The 20,371-nt window shown below is 34.5% G+C and overlaps 1 protein-coding gene across 1 annotated transcript; it reads right to left on the reverse strand.

The window, feature by feature from the left end:
• Positions 1-2: 2 nt before the first annotated feature.
• On the reverse strand, positions 3-19,440 carry hdac7b (histone deacetylase 7b). Its single transcript, XM_073851924.1, has 18 exons — positions 19,382-19,440; positions 16,098-16,191; positions 15,697-15,757; positions 15,257-15,617; positions 15,062-15,165; positions 13,406-13,499; positions 12,816-13,319; positions 11,303-11,418; positions 10,992-11,216; positions 10,844-10,899; positions 10,130-10,217; positions 8,622-8,741; positions 8,382-8,479; positions 7,348-7,466; positions 5,360-5,493; positions 5,199-5,283; positions 4,970-5,105; positions 3-3,843 (listed from the first exon to the last, which is right to left on the reverse strand). The coding sequence occupies exons 4-18, from the start codon at positions 15,426-15,428 to the stop codon at positions 3,798-3,800; spliced, it is 2,097 nt and encodes a 698-aa protein (XP_073708025.1). The 5' UTR covers positions 15,429-15,617; positions 15,697-15,757; positions 16,098-16,191; positions 19,382-19,440; the 3' UTR covers positions 3-3,797.
• Positions 19,441-20,371: the final 931 nt, after the last annotated feature.

The raw sequence follows: 20,371 nt of genomic DNA on the forward strand, positions 1-20,371 counted from the left end.
GCTTATTGATTTCAAAACTATTTTTAAAAAGTAAAAATACAGGTTTGTTTAATTCTGTGAACAGCAAAACATTTTGAAGACAAGTAAAATGAAAAGACTATAAAACATCAATGTAAAAATTCAGATGACTCGAAAATATGCAAATGCGGATGTTATTGTAGTTCACAAAATATATTTAAATGTAATCAATCATAGACCAACTTCATAATAAAAAATAAAGAAAATATTCTCAGAAATGAATTTCAACCTAAGTCAAACAGTCAAACGTTTTCTTTATGCTTGCTATATAAATATTTGACATACAAGGGTAGCTGCCAAGGAAAGCTATTAATAATGACAAAAAGTTGAACACAATGCAAAATCGTCTCAGGATTTTTTCTTTTTAAATTTGTAATGATTGGTGAATATAAAGTGCAACCATTAAAAGCTTTTATAAGTAATTTGTCAAGACTATTTTAAAGGTATCAAGGACTAACAGATGCCCAAAACTCATTTTTTCATTCCAGTCACAAAAAGTAGACACTACTGTTCAAAAGTTTGGGGTTGGTAATTTTTTTGTTTGTTTTGTTTTTGAAAGAAGCCTCATACACATCAAGGCTGCATTTATATGATAATTAATACAGTCAAAACAGTAATATTTTGAAATATTATCATCCGTTTTGGCCTTCCGTCCACACTGAGGGGGCGTTTTTGTCAAGAAAAACGGAGCTTTTTAAAAACGCTCTCCAGACAGAGTTTCTAAAATTGTGTGGACTGTTACGTCTGTTATGTGCCATTCGCTTTCACACTGTTGCTTAAGATATATTTACTTTGAACACTTCATATTACAGTCCTAAAAAGATGACAGAAATTTTACTTACATTTCTGTCCTGCGGCAAAACATGAGGGCAGTTAAGTTTTAGATCAAACATGAGTGAACGGACGCGTCAGGTGAGATATTTCCGTTAAAAAAAATCCTGTCAGAAGAATTGCGTTAAAACCACTGATCTATATAATGACTGGATCGATTGCGTTCTAAACTGCCGTTAGGCAGTGAAGCCACCGGAAGTGTTCGATCCGCCATCTTACTATTTCCTACTGGCATAGAGCGCCATTGATTTGCATGCAAATCACTGACCTAAAATCACCCGATTTGAAGCGTATCTTTCACACAGGATTAGTTTTTAGGATATGTGTATGTTAATTATTTTTACCTAAGATGTTATCTGGAATGTTTATGGTCTTTTCGGGCTGGATAAGCGATATATTGAAATCGTTTATGTGGGTGCGTAAGCTGCACACTTGCAGACACAGCCGGGTCACTGTACCAACACAAAATATATTTCATTATTTACCTAATTATGCAGAAAATAATAAACATGACCATATATCTGGTATTCGTATCTGACATTGATTCGATTATACAATAAATAATACAATACAAGCCTCTGTTACTATATTCTCTTTGTATTGAAATTCAAAACTTTTGAAATAAAGTTTCATGTCTTTAAGTCCATACCATATGTAGTCAGCGGTATATTCTCCGAGTTATGTGTATATTTTTACTGTGCCTGATTGAGCAACATCTATTTCAGACGCTTCAGATCAGCAAATTCTGCATTGATTTACTAACATTGCAGATTCCATGCGAGTAAAATGCTGTGTATATGTTGAATTAATTAATTTAACGAACAAATCATCACCTGCTTTAAAATGAATACTGTTAACGAAAGTATTGTTGAAACAAGCAGCCTACTGTACGAATAAAAACAACAAAATGACATAAACCGTGAATAACTGTACTAAGATCGTACTATGTTTGTTTATCTGATGTACATGACTGTAATGTAGGCTATGAACCTACATTTTTATTAAGCAGAGGGATACCGTTTACATGCTTAGCACGTTTGCATTGTGAAAATGTACAGTGAGACTTCAGATATAAAAACGTTGACTTATGTGATGTTTTCTCAATAAAATCCTATAATTTCCTATTCATTCAATAGAATGTATGCGAATATTAGGGAATACTAATATGGCGACGCGGTGGCTTCACTTTTATGACGTCATGAGCAATCCAGTTCTCTATTATAGATCAGGGGCCTCATTTATAAAGACTTGCGTAGAAACCATCCTTGATTTTATCTAAGAACTTTTCTGATTTGATCGTAAGAGCGATTCAGAGAAACGAACGTACCACGAAATTCCATGCGTACGCCAGTCATTCGGTTATAAATCACAAATGATCGTGGAATCGTGTGCAGCTGAATGTTCCGCCGTCGAAACGCCCCTGCTTAATTAATTAACATATAAAATGAGCTCATTCCTAAAGCAAAAACTCTGTGACAATGGCAAGTAAAAAGGAGCGCAAGAAATCAAATTATAGTGAGGCTGAACTATCTGCAATACCAGGCATTACCACAAGGAAACGGTCGTACGCCAAGCTGGAATCTGACGTGGAGATAAGTACTTTTCCACGTCAAAGACGGTTTTTATAAATCTGTACTTTGACGTGGATTTGATCATACGAACACTCTAAGATCAAATCAGTGCGTAAGAAAGTTTTATAAATGAGGCCCCCGAGGTTAAAACCTATATCCATTAAAACCTATACACATGCGCAGTAAGTTGAATTTAACGTTTTCCAACGTCTCAGTGTGGATGAGAAACTTTTGGAAAACGCTAGTGAGCGTTTTAAAACTAAATCTCCGGATTAATGTAGATGTAGCCTTAAATTGACTGCTGTCTTCTATCAATATATTTTTTTAAATGTAATATATTCTTGTAATGACGACGCTGAATTTTCAGCAACCAATTATAATAAGTGACCCTGGACCACAAAACCAGTCATAAGAGTCAATTAAGCTTTCCATTGATATATGGTTTGTTAGGATAGGACAATATTTGCAGAGATACAACTGAGGGTGCAAAAAAAATCTAAATATTGAAAAATTGCTTTTAAATCCCTGCTGATGGTTGGGCTGGTTGGCTAGTTTTAGCTGGTCAGCAGGCTGGTTTTAGAGGGGTTTTGGACACTTTCCCAGGCTGGTCAGGCCGGGAGACCACCAGCTAAAACCAGCCTAAGCAGGCTCGGAGACCAGCTAAAACCAGCCACTTCCAGCATAAACCAGCTAAGACCAACCAACCAGCCCAGGCTGATTTTAGCTGGGGTTTTTTTTCAGCAGGGAAGTTGTCCAAATGAAGTTCTTAGCAATATTACTAATCAAAAAATTTATATATTTACGGTAGGAAATTTACAAAATATCTTCATGGAACATGATCTTTACTTAATATCCCAAATGATTTTTGACCCATATTGTTGGCTATTGCTACAAGTATACCCATGCTACTTACGAAAACAGTTCTTTCATTCTTTGATGAATAAAAATTTCAAAGATAAGCAATGCATCCTTGCACAATGTTTGAAAAAATTACTGACCCCAAATGTTTGAAAGGTAGTGTATAAACCAAATGTCTTGTCCCTTGATGAAGCTCAAGAACAATAAAACCTGGGTAAGCATATTTCTCATAAATTTTCACTTCCTGTCTGTATGATATCCTTATTTGACATTGGCCAGATGTATCATGAGCAAGCTATAATTGCAAAATGTCATCAAACAAATGATTCAGCATTTCAGTAAATCACTCATGAGATGAGACAGTGAATTTCTTTTGTATAGCCTAGTTCCTGAGGATTGTCTCCTGTCTCACACAACACTGCAGTCTCCAAAGTAATATCACCGCAGCTTCAGCACCGGATGTCCGACTTCTGTTTGGAGAGGAATGAAGTCTTCCAGAAAGAAAATACAGACTGACTTCTACATCGATTCAGCTTCATCGTGCTCCATTGGCTCATTTGGGAAACTATAGAGCAGAGACCATAAATAGATTCAATAGTCATGTCAGTTTTAGTCCATATCTAACTATGTTAGTCAGTCTATCAATATTCTAATACTGAAAGCATTTAGAGTGCAACAGTGCCTATATATATATATATATATATATATATATATATATATATACACACACACACACACACACACACACACTACCAGCCAAAAGTTTTTGAACAGTAAGATTTATTTGTTTTTTAAACAAGTTTCTCCCACCATGCCTGCATTTATTTGATTCAAGTACAGGAACAAATATTGTGAAATATTTTACTGTTTAAAATAACTGCTTTCTATTTTAATATATTAGGAAATGTTATTTATTTCTGTGATCAAAGCTACATTTTCAGCATCATTACGCCAGTCTTTAGTGCCACACGATCCTTCAAAAATCATTCTAATATGTTCAAGAAACATTTTTGTTTATTAATATTAATATTAATATTTAAAACAATTCAGTAATTTTTTTCAGGATTCTTTGATGAATAGAATGATCCAAAAATCAGCATTTATCTGAAATAAAAACCTTTTGTAACATTATACACTATATAACATTCAAAAGCGTGGAGTCAGTATTTTTTAAAAGAAATTAATACTTTTATTTAGCAAAGATGCTTTAAATTGATCAAAAGTGATGATAAAGGCATTTATATTGTTACAAAAGATTTCTACTTCAAATAAATGCTGTGCTTCTTTCTATTCATCAAAAAACCTGAGAAAATTCTACTCAGCTGTTTTCAACAATATTAATAATAAATGTTTTTGAGCAGCAAATCAGAATATCAGAATGATTTCTGAAAAATGATGTGATTGGAGTAATGATGCTAAAAAATCACATTTTAAAATATATTCAAATATAAAAGAGTTATTTTAAATAGTAAGAATTTTTAAAATGTTACTGTTTTTGCTGTACTTTGGATCAAAAAAATGCAGGCTTCATGAGCAGAAGAGACTACTTTAAAAAACATTAAAAATCTTACTGTTCAAAAACTTTTGACCGGTACTGTATACATTTATTAACAGCAGGTCTGTCTTTAAAGGTTAACAAGTTCTCCTTAAATATCAGTTTTCCCTATGAATAAATGAATGAAATGTTCTACTTTCTGGTTGGAATTGTCATATGGAGGTTATCCAGGACTAAAGCAGCTTCAGTGCCTGCCGAGTATCTCCTCTCTGCATTCACGTAGGACAGAGACACAGTGTCCACCATAGACCTCACTGAACGCCAGTACCTACCTGAGAGAGAGAGACAGAGAGCGGTATGAAAAGAAAAGATCAAAAAGATCTACAAAACATAGACATGAACAATGCTAACCGAACAATTCTCACTCTGAACATGTAGTACTGTCTTCAGAGACTCGACTGCGTTGATGCAGGGTTTCCTCACTAATTCCTTTTCAGCTAAAGGTTCAGTCTGTAAAAACATGCAGACATTCACACAATACTCAAGGTGTTGAGGTGTGCATGTGGGCATCTGTAAACACACACACCTCATTTCCCACGAGAGCGCTGACACAGGCTTGCAACCCGTCGCAGAGGGATGTGAGGTCATAACCTCCCTCTAACACCAACACCACTCGACCTTCAGCCAACTCCATTAATCTCCGGGTCAAGAATCCGAAACCTGAGACATATCACATCAAATTAAAACCTTCAAATGATCATTTGCATATTTGGTCAGTCGCACATGTCATAATGACACAAACGGCATGACTCTTGATTTAAAGGGATAGCTCACTCAAAAATGAAAATTCTGTTGATAATTACTGATGTTGTTACCTCATGTTGTTCCAAACCCAAAACTCCTACATTCATCTTTGGAACACAAATTAAGATATTTTTGTTGAAATCCGAGAGCTTACCCTGCAATTTTTTCTCTTCCATGTCAGTGTTCAACATGGAACACAGAACAGAAGAAATAGTTGAATAAAGTCATTATTTTTGTTTTCTTTGCGCACAAAAAATATTCTCGTAGTTTCATAAAATTAGGTACCACTGATGTCACATGGACTATTTTAACGATGTCCTACTACCTTTCTGGGCCTGTTGAACGTTTCAGTTGCGTTGCTGTCTATGTTGGGTCAGAAAGATCTCTCATTTCTTAAAATATACCTTAAAGGTGCCATAGAATGCATTGAGAGAATATTTAAAATTGTTCTCTGATATCTACATAGAAGGTATATGGCATAGGAAAGGGCAAAAAATCTCCAGAAATGGTTTTACAGGTCCATTTACAACCCCCAGGATTTGCCCTAGAATGAAAGGCTCTGTTTTTGCCTTATTTGGAAGCTTCATAATTATTAATGAGCTCTGCTCTGATTGGCTGTTTCACAGAGCTCAATAGCTCCTACATGGATAAAAAAAATATATTTAATTAGGAGCTCTAGCCGCTTTTAACATGCGGTTTGTTGAATCTGCCGTTTTGAATCGCGGACATTTTAGTCTGTTTACTGTGATGCATGTGCTCTGTGTAAAGTTATAATGCAGAAGGAGTGCTTCTTACCACACAAGTTGAGCAGCTCGTCAGTGATACTCGGGATCTGTAAATCATTCGCCATCATCAGGCAGTTATTTCTCTATCATTTGCCATCATCAGAGCAGTCATCTCTCTGTTTATGTGGTAAGTGAAATCCTATGTATTGCAATGTAACAGGCTAGCGCTAGCATTAAGCTAACCGTGTCCCTTGAGTGACTCGCCTTGTTTAACTGATGTGCTGACGTTACCGATGATTGGGCGATGCAAATGTTGGAGGCATAACTATTAACGATCTCGGCTGTAACACCGACTGTTCGTAAGATTTATATAAGAAGGAGGAAACGATGGTGTTTGAGACTCATGGTATGTCATGTCCATGTACTGAACTGTTATTATTTCACTATGCCAAGGTAAATTCAGTTTTCCATTCTATGGCACCTTTAATTTGTGTTCTAAAGATGAATGAAGGTCTTACAGGTTTGGAACGACATAAAGGTGAGTAACTGATGACAGAATTTATTTTTCTGTGAACTAACTCTTTAACAGTTCATGATAGCTGGGCTTATGGCTGAGTCATGACTACAACATGGCCATAACATTTGACTCAAAAATGCCAAGTCATTATAAGCTCTTCTGCTTTCCATCTGAAGTATTTTAAGGACTCGTTTTCTAAGGGGAAGCCCTACTGAGTAAGCAAAATGCAGAAACAACAGAAACAATCTCAGGCTCAGATAATGTAACAAAATGCTCTTGACAAACCTAGTGAGTTAATGAGCTAACTTGATTATGACTGCTTGATTATGAAAAAAATGTATTCAATACATAAAATTATCAATAAATAATATTTAAGTAATTTAAAATGCAGTTTTACTCAGAATTTATCTGTATCTACTAGCTATCTTCATGCTTATTTAATATTAATATTATTTTAAAAATACTGTACACAATTTGGTAATTGTAAACACAAACTCTATGGTCATAGCTTGTATTTCTAATACCTACACTTTGCTGAGACTCTGTATCCACCCAGAGCCTCTGGGTGACCTTCTGCAGCATCAAAACCAGCTGAAACCAGGACCACATCTGGGGAAAACTCATGAGCAATTGGCATAACCACCGTTCTATAAAGAGAGACAGAATATTTAGCTTTTTTGTTAATGTGGACTTAACAGGGGCACCAGACAGAATTGCAAACAGGTTCCCTGAAGGTCATCCTTACGTCATCCAACATGTTCAAGTCTTTCTTTCTTCAGTCAAAAGAAATTAAGCTTTTTGAGGAAAACATTGCAGGATTTTTCTCCATATAGTGGACTTCAATGGGATCAATGGGTTGAAGGTCCAAATTGCATTTTAAATGCAGCTTCAAAGGGTTCTACATGATCCCAGCAAAAGAATAAGAGTCTTATCAAGCGAAACGATCTGTCATTTTCAGAAAAAAAGGAAAAAAAAAAAAAAAAAAAAGATATACTTTTTAACTACAAACGCTCGTCTTGCACTAGCTCGACTTCACCCATTACGTAATCACATTGGAAAGGTCATGCTCATTTTCTCCTCCAACTTCAAAATCGTCCGACACATTGTTTTACCTTTTTTTGACGTTTTGGACATGTGACTTCCTTTGCATGTTCGCTTTGTAAACATTGGGTTGGTACTTCCACGTATGTGTGACCTTTCCAATGTGACTACATAATGTATGAATTTGTGTACGCAGAGCTAGTACAAGATGTGAATTTATGGTTAAAAAGCATACACATTTTTATTTTTTTTAGAAAATGACTGATCGTTTCGCTAGTTAAAACCCTTATTTCTCGGCTGGGATCGTGTAGAGCTCAATTTGAACCTTCAACCCGTTGATTCCCATTGAGGTCCACAGTATGGAAAAAAATCCTGGAATGTTTTCCTCAAAAACTTTCATTTCTTTTAGACTGAAGAAACAAAGACGCAAACATCTTGGATGACAAAGGAGTGAGTAAACTTTAACTAATCTGTGAGTTTAAAATTATACTAGACAAGTTAAAATGACATTAGAACAGTACCTGAATGCAGCTAGATATTCTGCATCTCCCATTGGAGGATTCAGGCCTCCTGACCATGCCACATTTACATTATAGCCTTCTCCTCTATCAGATCCTACCTGTAATACATACCTATAAGCTTCAATATACATCCAGGCATAGTAATCTGACGAATCTGAGATTTGAGATTTTGAATTTGTAAATTATCTCAAATCTTAAACACACTCACTAGTTTCATAAAGGGATGTACACAAAACTTACCCTGGTGGGTTGTCCATTCCCACGGAAAAAAGAACCATTGTCATAGCGATGCAGGGATATATAGAGAACACTTGGATCTGTGTAGAATATCTCCTCAGTTCCATAACCATGATGAACATCCTGACAAAAGTGCAGAATGCAATGATTAGTGATGAAAAAACACACAAACCTTTTAGAAAGTTTACCTGATTTCATACAAAATTGTTTAATTGTTGAATCACTTATTACAAAATATTACTTCTTACCTATAAGGCCCTTAATGGTTTAGCTCCTGCATACCTAACTAGTCTCCTACCACGCTACAATCCTTCACGCTCCCTAAGGTCGCAAAACTCTCGACTTTTATGAGTACCTAGGATAGCAAAGTCCACTAAAGGAGGGAGAGCCTTTTCACATTTGGCTCCCAAACTCTGGAATAGCCTCCCTGATAACGTTCGGGGTTCAGACACACTCTGTATGTTTAAATCTAGATTAAAGACTCATCTCTTTAGCCAAGCATTCACATAATTTATCTCATAACGTTGTACTTCAGTTACATCTGATTAAATGCACATCAACATTCTTCAGCTTGGGGAAAAAAAATTATTTTGCTTGGTTGGAACAGCAGCTACGCTAATTATTTCTCTATTTGTTTTCCTGTTTCTGCCACAGGATTTCCATCCCGTGGTAACTAGGGATTACACAAGATTCAGCCCGGATTCAGAAGAAGAGATGATGCCAACCCCCCAGAGGACCGCCGATGATGCCAGCCTTAAAACAACATACAGCACTACACCATTTTTCTACAAGTTTGATTGCAACACATAATCATTACTATTAGTGTTCATCATCTGTTTTTGATTACACCATTACTGTTTTTAATATTTATACCATATGTACATCGACTTAACATACAGTAGTCACCACTAATAAGCTACTAAATATACTGTAGTAGCCTACATTTTTTTTTGTACAGCTGCTTTGAAACGATTTGTATTGTGAAAAGCGCTATACAAATAAACTTGAATTGAATTGAATTGAATTGAATTGAATTTTTGTGCCTCAGGCATTGTCAAATGAAATATCAAAAATTGTTGAAGGCAAGAAGATCAGAAAAACAGTAAAACTCAAAAGAAATCCTGACCAGGCCAATTACCTGTACTTTCCATTGTATAATCATATAAATTATAACTTTGAAAAAAGCTCATGGGCATATTATGGTCAAATATGGTCGCTTTATCCCCCTAGTAAAAAAATGAAAGACATATCGCTCGAGACTTACTGATATAAAAATTGTAATTAAACCTTATTTGAGGCCACATCTGCCCCCTGTTACCAGTTTATACAAAAAGTACAACAGAAGGATATTTTTATTAAGAACATAATATGTACATGTATTTGTAGTATACTTAGCATGAAATAAATGTATTTTAAATAAATTTTAGTATATTTATTTTTCACTAGGGAAGTAACTGCAACTATGTGTAAGTGTGAAAACAAATCTAAGGTATATACTGTGTGTGTCTTACCCAATCGACTATAAGGATCTTTTTAACCTTCAATCGCTCCTGAAGCTGTTTAGCAGCAATGGCCACAGAATTAAAGATACAGGAAGCACTGTAAGAGAAAGACAATGAAAGAAAAAAAAAATTAAAGAAAAAAAAAAAAAAATACATAGTAATACACAGCATTATTTACCTGCATACATTACCACTGAAACAATAATATTGCAAAATATTATTAAACTGTTCTATTTTAATATATTTTTAAAATGTATTTTTTTCCTCTTATTTCAAAGCTGAGTTTTCAGCAGCCAGTCTTCAATGTCACATGATCCTTCAGAAATCATGTTATGCTGATTTGGAGCTTAAAAAAACTTTTTTTTTTTTATAAATTTGAAAACATTTGTTCTGCTTAATACACAATAGAACATAATTAAATAATATATATAACATTTTTGTAACAATGTAAAAGTCTTTTCTGTCACTTTTGACTTTAATTAGTCTTTAAAAGACTTAAAAAATATTCCAGTGAACATTTCTTTAAAAAATAATCTGACTCCAATCATTTGAAAGGTAGTGTGTTTTCCAGTTTCTCAATATTAATGTGACATCACAAGAACAGCAATGACAATGAAAGTGTGATTATTCTATATGCTTGCTTGCTAAACATCCTGTTTTGAATGCCATTTCACGTTGCTTCAAAAAACATATGTGTCTGCAGTTGTATTAAGTGCAACTCACTATGTTTGGGATTGTGATGCATGGTGTCCTGGAGGTGTGACTACAGCAAACCCATTCTGAGGATGATTCAGAAAAGAACTGGTAAGAATCTAACTGATCAAAGCTCTGTGTTTATAGAGGAAGGAATTGTGGATCATGGAAATCTCACCCTTAGCTCTCCTCCAGCCACACGCAGAGCCAGCTCAATCACACTGCCGACTGTCATCTTCAGTATATCTGCACTGCAGGAATTATTCAATACCTTATCAAGGTCTGTTTGACTTCGATATGGTATGGAAGATGTTCTTTCTGAGAGCCCAGTGTATGAACAAACAAGCTCTTCTGAATGGACTGACAGTAGTTCCTCAAACGTGGCCGGCCTGCCTTTAACAGCCTAAGACACAAGCAAACACACATCGATGTAAATTCTCACCACAGCAATAATAATTAGAGCTTTATGAGCTGTTCAGCATTGTTTACCTTACACTGATTCCTGAGGCCACACTCCTGCAATCTTTTCCAGATACTCTCGATTCTGCCAGCATACCCTCCACAGTCATACCCATACTTCAGCATCTGATAGTCAAACACCAAACCTACACAAACAAATATACTTTAAAATAGAAAATGAACATGTAAATATAAAAGTTTGTTTTATATTAATATTGTGTCTAAACTATTTATCATATTTTAGACACAATATTTTTTTTTTCTTAAAGCGACTGAAGCTTTTCTGATTGAACTCAATCATGACTTTATCTTTTGAGGGTAATTCGCCAAATATGATGAAAAAAATAATAAAATATATTTATAAAAATATAATAATAATAATAATATATATATTGCTGTTCAAATTTTTTTTAAGAAGAAAATACAGAAAAAAGTAATATTATGAATTAATGCAATTAAAGTGTACTGTTTTAATTTACTTTACTCCAGTCTTCAATGTCACACAATCCTTCAGAAATCATTTTAACATGCAGATTTATCAATGTTGGAAACAGTTTTTTTTTAGGAACCTGTGATACTTTTTTCATGATTCTTTGATGAATAAAAAGTTTAAAAGAACAGCATTTATTCTAAAATAGAATAATAGAAATCTAAATAGAAAACTAAAAATCTTTTCTAACAATATAAGTCTGTACTATCACTTTTTAAAAAAATTAACATCCTTGCTGAATAAAAGGTTTTTTTTTAAATACTGACACCTAATTGATTGTGTAGGTTGTGTATATTGTTACAAAAGATATCAATTTTAAATAAATGCTGCTATTTTTAACGTTTTATTCATCAAAGAATCTTGAAAAAGTTTCACAGGTTCCCAAAAAAAAATATTAAGCAGCACAATTGTTTTTAACATTGATAATAAATCAGCATATTAGAATGAATTCTGACGGATCATATGACACTGAAGACTGAAATAATGATGCTAAAAATTCAGCTTTGCATCACAGGAATAAATTATATTTTAAAGTATACTAAAATAGTAAACCATTATTTTAAATTGCAATAATATTTCATAATATTATTATGGTAATAAATAAAAAGCCTTGATGAGCAGACAAAAAGACTTTAAAAACATTAAAAATCTTACTCATCTCAAACGTTCAAAAATGATGCTGTTGGTCTTAAAAACTGCAATTTGACAACAGTGGAGCACAAAAGTCTAAGACCACTAGTGAAAATGCTTCTGAAACTTTTAATTGCAAATAATAAATAATATTAATTTCTAAGAATATACTGTTTTGCTTTAATGACAGCAGTGCTTGAGCTGCAGGAAGTTTGTGTAAATAAATCCCAATGATCATGTTATCCAGCATGACATGAGAATGATACAAACAGTACTTCACGCTTTAATAGAAGTTAGAACATCTGACCCAAATACACAAGCTCAATGACACAAATTGACGTATTTGATTAGTGGATTATAAATTGTGCATTTTTTTCCTTCTCAGTAGCATTAGGGTTATATTTTGTTGTGACACCCTCCTACCTGTGGTGTAGTTTGATTTTCTTCTGACATCCCGGGCTAGAGGTGAGGATAAATGTAAAGGCAGACTTCTGTTAAAGGTGTCTGGAGAGGAATGCACACGTGCAAGGTTCCGGTGATATATTTTGTTTTGTGCGTCACAGCATCCACTGTGGTGCAGTACTCCCAGTTGATTACTGCAACAGTCATCATGCGGCGACTGAGACGGTATGCGCAAGTCCTCTCTTGCTCTCTCTCTGTCTCTTCTCAGCGCTCCAGAAGGCAGGGGCCTCACCGTGTGAAAAGGTACCTTACGATGAGACAGAGCGTGTGAAAAAGAGCTCTGTGTGCTTGCGTGCAAATGCGCATTTGTCTCAGTGTGTTGCTGCAATGTCTCCTGTGGCCAGGGCTGCTGGTACATGGGGTGTGCAATCATAACAGTCTGAGTGTGGATGTGCTGGATAAACGAAGGTGCCGACTGGGATTTGCTCAAAGGCCTATGAGGCATCACTGCCCACTGTCCAGGAACTATGAGAGAGACAGAGCAAATTATGCTAACTTTTTCTCATTTATAGCGATTTTTTGGTCTCAAGATTAGTGAATGTGCATGTTACCTGCAAGAACAGGTGAATGCAAGGCAAAGACCGGCTGTGCGTATCTGGTCCAGAGAATGGGGTTCTGAACGCCGACGTGTACAGGAGATTCATCCTGAAGAAAAGCAGATGTATTGCAATGTATTTTTTTTCACACTTATGGATTTGGAGCATGGACGTAAACTATTGAAAGCTATGGAAGCCCATTTTCAATTGAATAAATGAAAAAAAAGGTTATTGTGACTTTTTAGCTCACAATTCTGACTTTTTCTCAGAATTACGATACAAACTCACAATTTTGACTTTTTTTTCTTGCAAATCTATTTACATCTCACAATACAGATTTTTTTTCTTGCAGTTCTTACTTTTTTTCTCAGAATTGTTAGATAAACTCACAATTGCAACTTATAACATCAATTTTGAGGGGAAAAAAAGACTGATATGTTCTCAGAATTTATGTCTGGCAACTCTGATTTTATAACTCGCAATTGCGAGCTTATATCACAACTTTATTTCTAATAATTACAAGCTTATATCTTACAATTCTGATTTTATAACTCGCAATTGCGAGTTTATTTCACACAATTTGAATTTTATTTCTTATAATTATAGTTCTTATAATTCTGAGAAAAAAAGTCAGAATTGTGACTTTGTATCACGCAGTTGAGAAAAATGTTCAAATTATGAGATAAAATGTCGCAATTACCTTTTTTTACTAAGCTTTTTTTTTTTAACCCTTTTTATTAAACAGGCTTCCATAGAAAGTAGATGTAGATGGGAGACCATAACAAATATTAGTTTCACACTCCTATTTATTCAAACATAAAAAAATCAATAAGCAAAAACACAAATAAAAAATTCACTATTTTGCAAGAAAACTGTAGTCAAAAGACAGAATGTAATGCCCTCAGCAGCTGCATTAGTAACGGCATTGTAGTAATTTTAATTTGTTTTTAAAAATGGATAACAAGGTTATATAACAAAAAATATAGCTTATAGTATAGTACATTAAATAATCAGAAAAATGTAATTGAATTAAATTAATTGAAAACCACTGATATATTAAAATTTTTAACCATTTTATAATTTAAAATGATTTAATTATATAAATCAGACTAAAACTAAAATTAAAATGCTGAGAACACACAACAGAAAGCAAGATGCAAACTAAAATCTTATTTCATTTTTCCTGCAACACAATAACTTTTTTTTTATTAAAAAACCATACAGAATCTTGAATGTTATCTAAGTCACAAAATCTTATCAGTGCAAATTTAATATATCAACACTGTTCATTTATTCCTGTTAATTTCTGTTAATAAAAAAATTGAAAACAAGAATATTATCATAATTACAGCAGAAAAACCAGTATGAGGGGCCTTCAAATATTGTGTTGGATAATGAGGGGCATTCAAGTTAAACAGTTGAGAACCACTGATGAACAAATTACTGACTAAAAAAAAATTCATTTGAATTTAATTAGATTTAACATTTTAATTACTGGGCAGCCACATTACATCCAATCCATCCCATAACTAACATAAAAAGTAACTTTTAACTACAAAGTCATAAAATGTAAAATTAAGAAAGTTAACTACAAAAACATGCTCCCTGGACCCCTAAAATAGTTTTACTAATATGAGAGAAAATATATGTAAAGAGAGACCAGTAACAGACCTTGTGTGGTGATGATGTGGTATAGGTTTGTGGCTCTTGATGGCTCATCTGTTTATCTGGTGATGCTCTTCCTATAGAAACTGTAGCAGAACTGGAAGCTCCCCCTAAAATGTACACATACCAGGTTAAAGTTACACCCGAATTAATAGCAAACAATTTTTGCTTTAGTTGCTTTAGAACAGTGTTATTTCAGACCCATAGAGTCAGATGCTCTGACAGCAGGGGGCGCACTGGTTTTACGCTGCAGTGGGTTCTGTCTTCCCGATGCACTTCTCTTTGGTCGCAGTTTCAGATTAGGCTCTGAGGCTTCTCGCAAACATGCACAAACACAAATGTGCTTAAAATATAAACAGGTAAAGACTACCATTCATTAAATAATTTAAAAGTTCTGAGATTTCTACTCATTTCAAGGACTTGTGTATGTGAACAAGCTCACATGTTTGTGTGAATGTGTACATGTGTGTAACCTGTTCTTCTTAATGGATTGTCCTCCTCAAAATAATGCGATTCAGGTATGTTCTGTGCACAGAGCTGAGTTGGATCCTGACTGTCTTTCCTGAATAACAGAAAATAAAAATGACTCCAAATCCACAATGAAAATTCAACCAGAGATCCAGGTTTTTATTGTCTCTAACCTGTGTTTATTGCGAATATGCTGATTTAGCTTCCGTTTCACCCAGTCACTGGCAGCGGCACCTGCCAATCCCAACAATCATCGAATCAGATCAGACCAGATGGAGTTTTTTTATATGACAGAATACAACAGGGTCAGAAATTAACCAAGGCTTTGTGAAAAAAAAAAAAAACACAGATGTTGGGGATAAAAAACGTCTTTTATCTGACATTTGAGTTTGTAATATTGTAGGCTTGTAAGGATTCAGACACTATAGTGGGAACTTCATTTAGAATTTAATTAGTTTTTGAGATAAATTAAACCACTCACCCCTTAATTAAGAAAAAGGTTAATTTCTGACACTGGTATAGATTAAAAGTATATTTGCTATTAAAAAAAATAAAAATAAAAACATGACAGTACTCTGTTCACTCTTTTTTTTATTCAAAGGCTGAATAAATGGCTGTTGTGCGCTCGCCCTCCCTCTCTCCAGCTTCCTGTGCTGATCTTCAGACATCTGCGCAATAAAGATGAGACAAAATGTCAGTTTCGAAACTGAATATTTAATCAATGGTTCCAGAACAGGCTAGTAGTGTGTTCCAGAATGCAAGTATGCAAGCTAACATCAGTGTGGGTCTGTGTATATACCCATATCATAATTGAAATTTTAAATAAAGTTTGAGATTCAGACATTGCAAGTGAATTATTTTGGGATTTTTTTCAATGCCACTGGCTGGACGTCAAGAATGCCAAATGCATTTGACTCACGTCAGAAATGAACAAACATACACAATATTCCCAAAAGTTCTAATAAACAGGTTTGACTACTGTAGAAATTTCCATGAGTACAAATCTTAATGTTTAAGCATATAATGATATTCTAGGGGATTGTGTGCTTCTAATTTTACAGCAACAGTTTGGACAGGACCCTTTTCTATTCTTTTCTAGACAAGCTCTTCCACACTGACTGAATCGATCATTTCTTTTTGAACCTTGCCTTATACACAGAGGCATTGTCATGGTAGAATTGAAGAGGGTCCTGTCAAAACTGTTGCTGTAAAATTAGAAGCACACAATCCCCTAGAATATCATTATATGCTTAAATATTAAGATTTGTACTCATGGAAATTACTAAATTAGTCAAACCTGTTCATTAGAAGGGGGTGTCCCAATACTTTTGGCAATATACTGTATTTCTCACTAAATGTCACTAGTTATAATATGATGAGTAATATTATAGTTATTGTTTGGTGTATAGTTTAGTTTTGCAATCATGTTAAATGACAGATCTGGAGTCATCTGGATCAGCAGATACAGTACAACATTTACTCAACATTTACTTTCAATTGAATGTTAAAAAAAGTGTACTTTTTGAAAGTAACACACACACACACACACACACACACACACACACACACACACACACACACGCACACAGTTTTTTGTATAATGATTACCATACCTTTTATGTATTTACTATTTTTTATAACTTGTTTTAAAAATTATACAGATTTTGATCCAATTTTTAATTCAAGCAGACAACATTGCTAAAAAAAAATATCAAAATATACATAAAACGTATATATATATATATATATATATATATATAGGCTATATATATAAAATACATGCAGGCTTGTGTAAGATTGTAAAAAATCAGTCTTAAAGGAGTAGTTCACTTTCAGAAAAAAAAAATTCACAAATAATGTACCCCCTTGTCATCCAAGATCTTCATGTCTTTCTTTCTTCTGTCGTAAAGAAATGATGTTTTCTGAGTTAAACATTTCAGGATTTCTCTCCATATAATGGACTTCTATGGTTCCCCCGAGTTTGAACTTCCAAAATGCAGTTTAAACACAGCTTCAAAGGGCTCTAAATGATCCCAGCCGAGGAAGAAGGGTCTTATCTAGTGAAACGATCTGTTATTTTCTAAAAACATTTACAATTTATATACTTTTTAATCTCTACACAGAGTACGCACAGAGCTAGACAAGATGAGCATTAGAGGTTAAAAAGTATATAATTTGTATTTTATTTTAGAAAATAACCGATCGTTTTGCTAGATAAGACACTTTTTTTCTTGGCTGTGATGGTTTAGAGCCCTTTGAAGCTGCATTTTGGAAGTTCAAACTCGGGGGCACCATAGAAGTCCATTATATGGAGAGAAATCCTGAAATGTTTTCCTCAAAAAACATAATTTCCTTATGGCTGAAGAAAGAAAAACATCTTAGATGACAAGGGGGTGAGTTCATTATCTGTACATTTTTGTTCTGAAAGTGAACTACTCCTTTAAGTAGCACGGGCATATTTGTAGCAATAGCCAAAAATACGTCGTATGGGTCAAAATTACCGATTTTTCAGTAAAGATCATGTTCCATGAAGACATTTTGTAAATTTCCTATCGTAAGTATATCAAAACTTAATTTTTGATTAGTAATATGCATTGCTAAGGACTTAATTTGGACAACTTCAAAGGTGATTTTCTCAATATTTACAATTTTTTCAACCTCAGATTCCAGATTTTCAAATAGTTGTATCTCGACCATACATCGCAGGAAAGCTTATTTATTCAGCTGATTCAGCTATTCAGATGATGAATAGATTGCTAAATCTCAATTAAAAAAAAAAACAAAACCCTTATGACTGGTTTTGTTGTCCAGGGTCACATATACTTTGGTATAAGAAGGTTCAAAGTGAATATATTTTTAATTTCAAAAACGTATTTCATTAAGCTTCACTGGTTTACAATATTTTTTGCCATATGGGATTCCTCCCTTTCATTGAGTTTAGCAATGCTGGGCTTAGTTTACATTCTAAGAAAAAACAATATAGATAAAAATAGATCACAAAATTTCCTCTATAAGTGAGAAGACGTTAAGTTGCTTTTCAGTTTCTATAGTGGCATCCTCTGTAACTTTTTTTTTTATGAACTCAACACATACCGAAACATCATCACCGTTTCGTTGTACGCTACCGCAGAAACCATGCTGCACTCAATCTGGGCTGGATCACTATGGTAACCCTCCAGCTGACGAGGAAGTGCTCTATTAAAACGAATAGAGTGAAACCCATCCACTTCCTGAAGCTAAAATTAGAATTTGTTTGTCTGATTTAGGGGTGTTTTATGTAAGTATGGTATGCTATTCTCATCCTACAATTTGCCTGACCTATATTTGGGTTAAATTGCTTTTGGGAAACATCTCAGTCAAAATCATCCCAAAGCATCAAAGGACAGAAAAGTCTAACTTCCAAAAGTTTTGGAGAGTTCTGGAGCTTAAAAGCTTTTATTTATCCATCCTTTAAGATTTAATGATTGAAACCCGCTAAAAGACTAAAAAGTACAAAATTCATCCTTTTAGTCTTTTTTCAAGCATATGTGAAGTCAAGCTATACACACAAATAGCAGGCTAGGTGATTGATTATACATATAGATATGTGCTTATATCTATGCGCTTATATATATATACATATTTTTATGAAATACTAATGAACCAAAAGAAAAAAAAAACTTACACAAAAAGTCTTAAAGTCTCAGTTTTTAAACTGACCAATAGTTAAATTCAATAATGAATGCTACATTTCACTTTAATCTCCCAAACCACTATAATATTAGAGTAAACATGATGTGGTATCTCATGCAAATTTTCTAAACTCTAAATGCTAACTAAACAAAGCAAACAAAGTTTAAACACACAAGGATCTCTTACCTGTCACGTCTGCATAGCTTTTCCACCTCTAATATGTTTCCAGGCATCAAACGCTCATCTAAAAAAGACAAATAACATGTATTTGCGCTCTGCTGTGCACATGACAAAATGAAAAGAAACAAATCTGAAGCACCTGGAGATAACACCAGCCCTGCACTACAGCGAACTCCAAAGGTGTGATTTTGCTGGGTGACAGCTAGCTACATTTAGGTTTGCGCTGTCCTCTCTGAAGCCCCTCCTGCTGAGCTTCCTCTCTTCTCACTACATTAACAGTTGTTTGCTTCTCTCAACTAATAAAATTATCACTGATTTCATATGGAATCCTTACAAATGATGGGTACCTTAATGTTTGCAATAGCCAGCTTGTAAAATGGTTTGCTACCAGAGTCACGTAAAAGAAGAGTGTATTTGAAAGATAAGGAAGGCAGGGCACAGTATTATTATCTGGTTCCACCCTTACCATTTAATGTACAGTGAAAGGTTATTCTTGGATGAAGAGGAAAGTCAAAGGACATACAAGTGAGAAAAATAAGTGAGAGGCATGAGTGACAATTGTAACATGGATTAGCTGTTTCCGGTGAATGGTCTGCATAATTAAGCATCAACACAAACATGTTAGTTTCACTAAGTTAATAAGGACATCTTATATGCACAATGGTTTATATATAGCAGTGATGACATTTGTCAAGCACAAACCTCAACCTCTCCTCTAACCCACACAAGCCAGTTGATATCAGAAGATTTAATGCAAAACATGAGATGATTCATTCATGAACTTCTCAGATAGCGAGGACCACTTCAAATGTCCTCAAAAGTATATTAAGCCTTAAAGTTCAGCATAATTAAGGGCGTGGCCACTTGAGTGACAGGGGGATTGCCACTGCTGTCACCACTGTCGCGCTAGGCGGGCGTGGTTTCAGCAACCAGCTCCACCCACGTCCCGCCTTTTTGCCCATTTTTGATTATCCGGGAGTGACGCGCGGTGACGCG

The sequence above is a fragment of the Garra rufa genome, chromosome 12, assembly GCF_049309525.1.
Source record: "Garra rufa chromosome 12, GarRuf1.0, whole genome shotgun sequence".
NCBI classification, from domain to species: domain Eukaryota; kingdom Metazoa; phylum Chordata; class Actinopteri; order Cypriniformes; family Cyprinidae; genus Garra; species Garra rufa.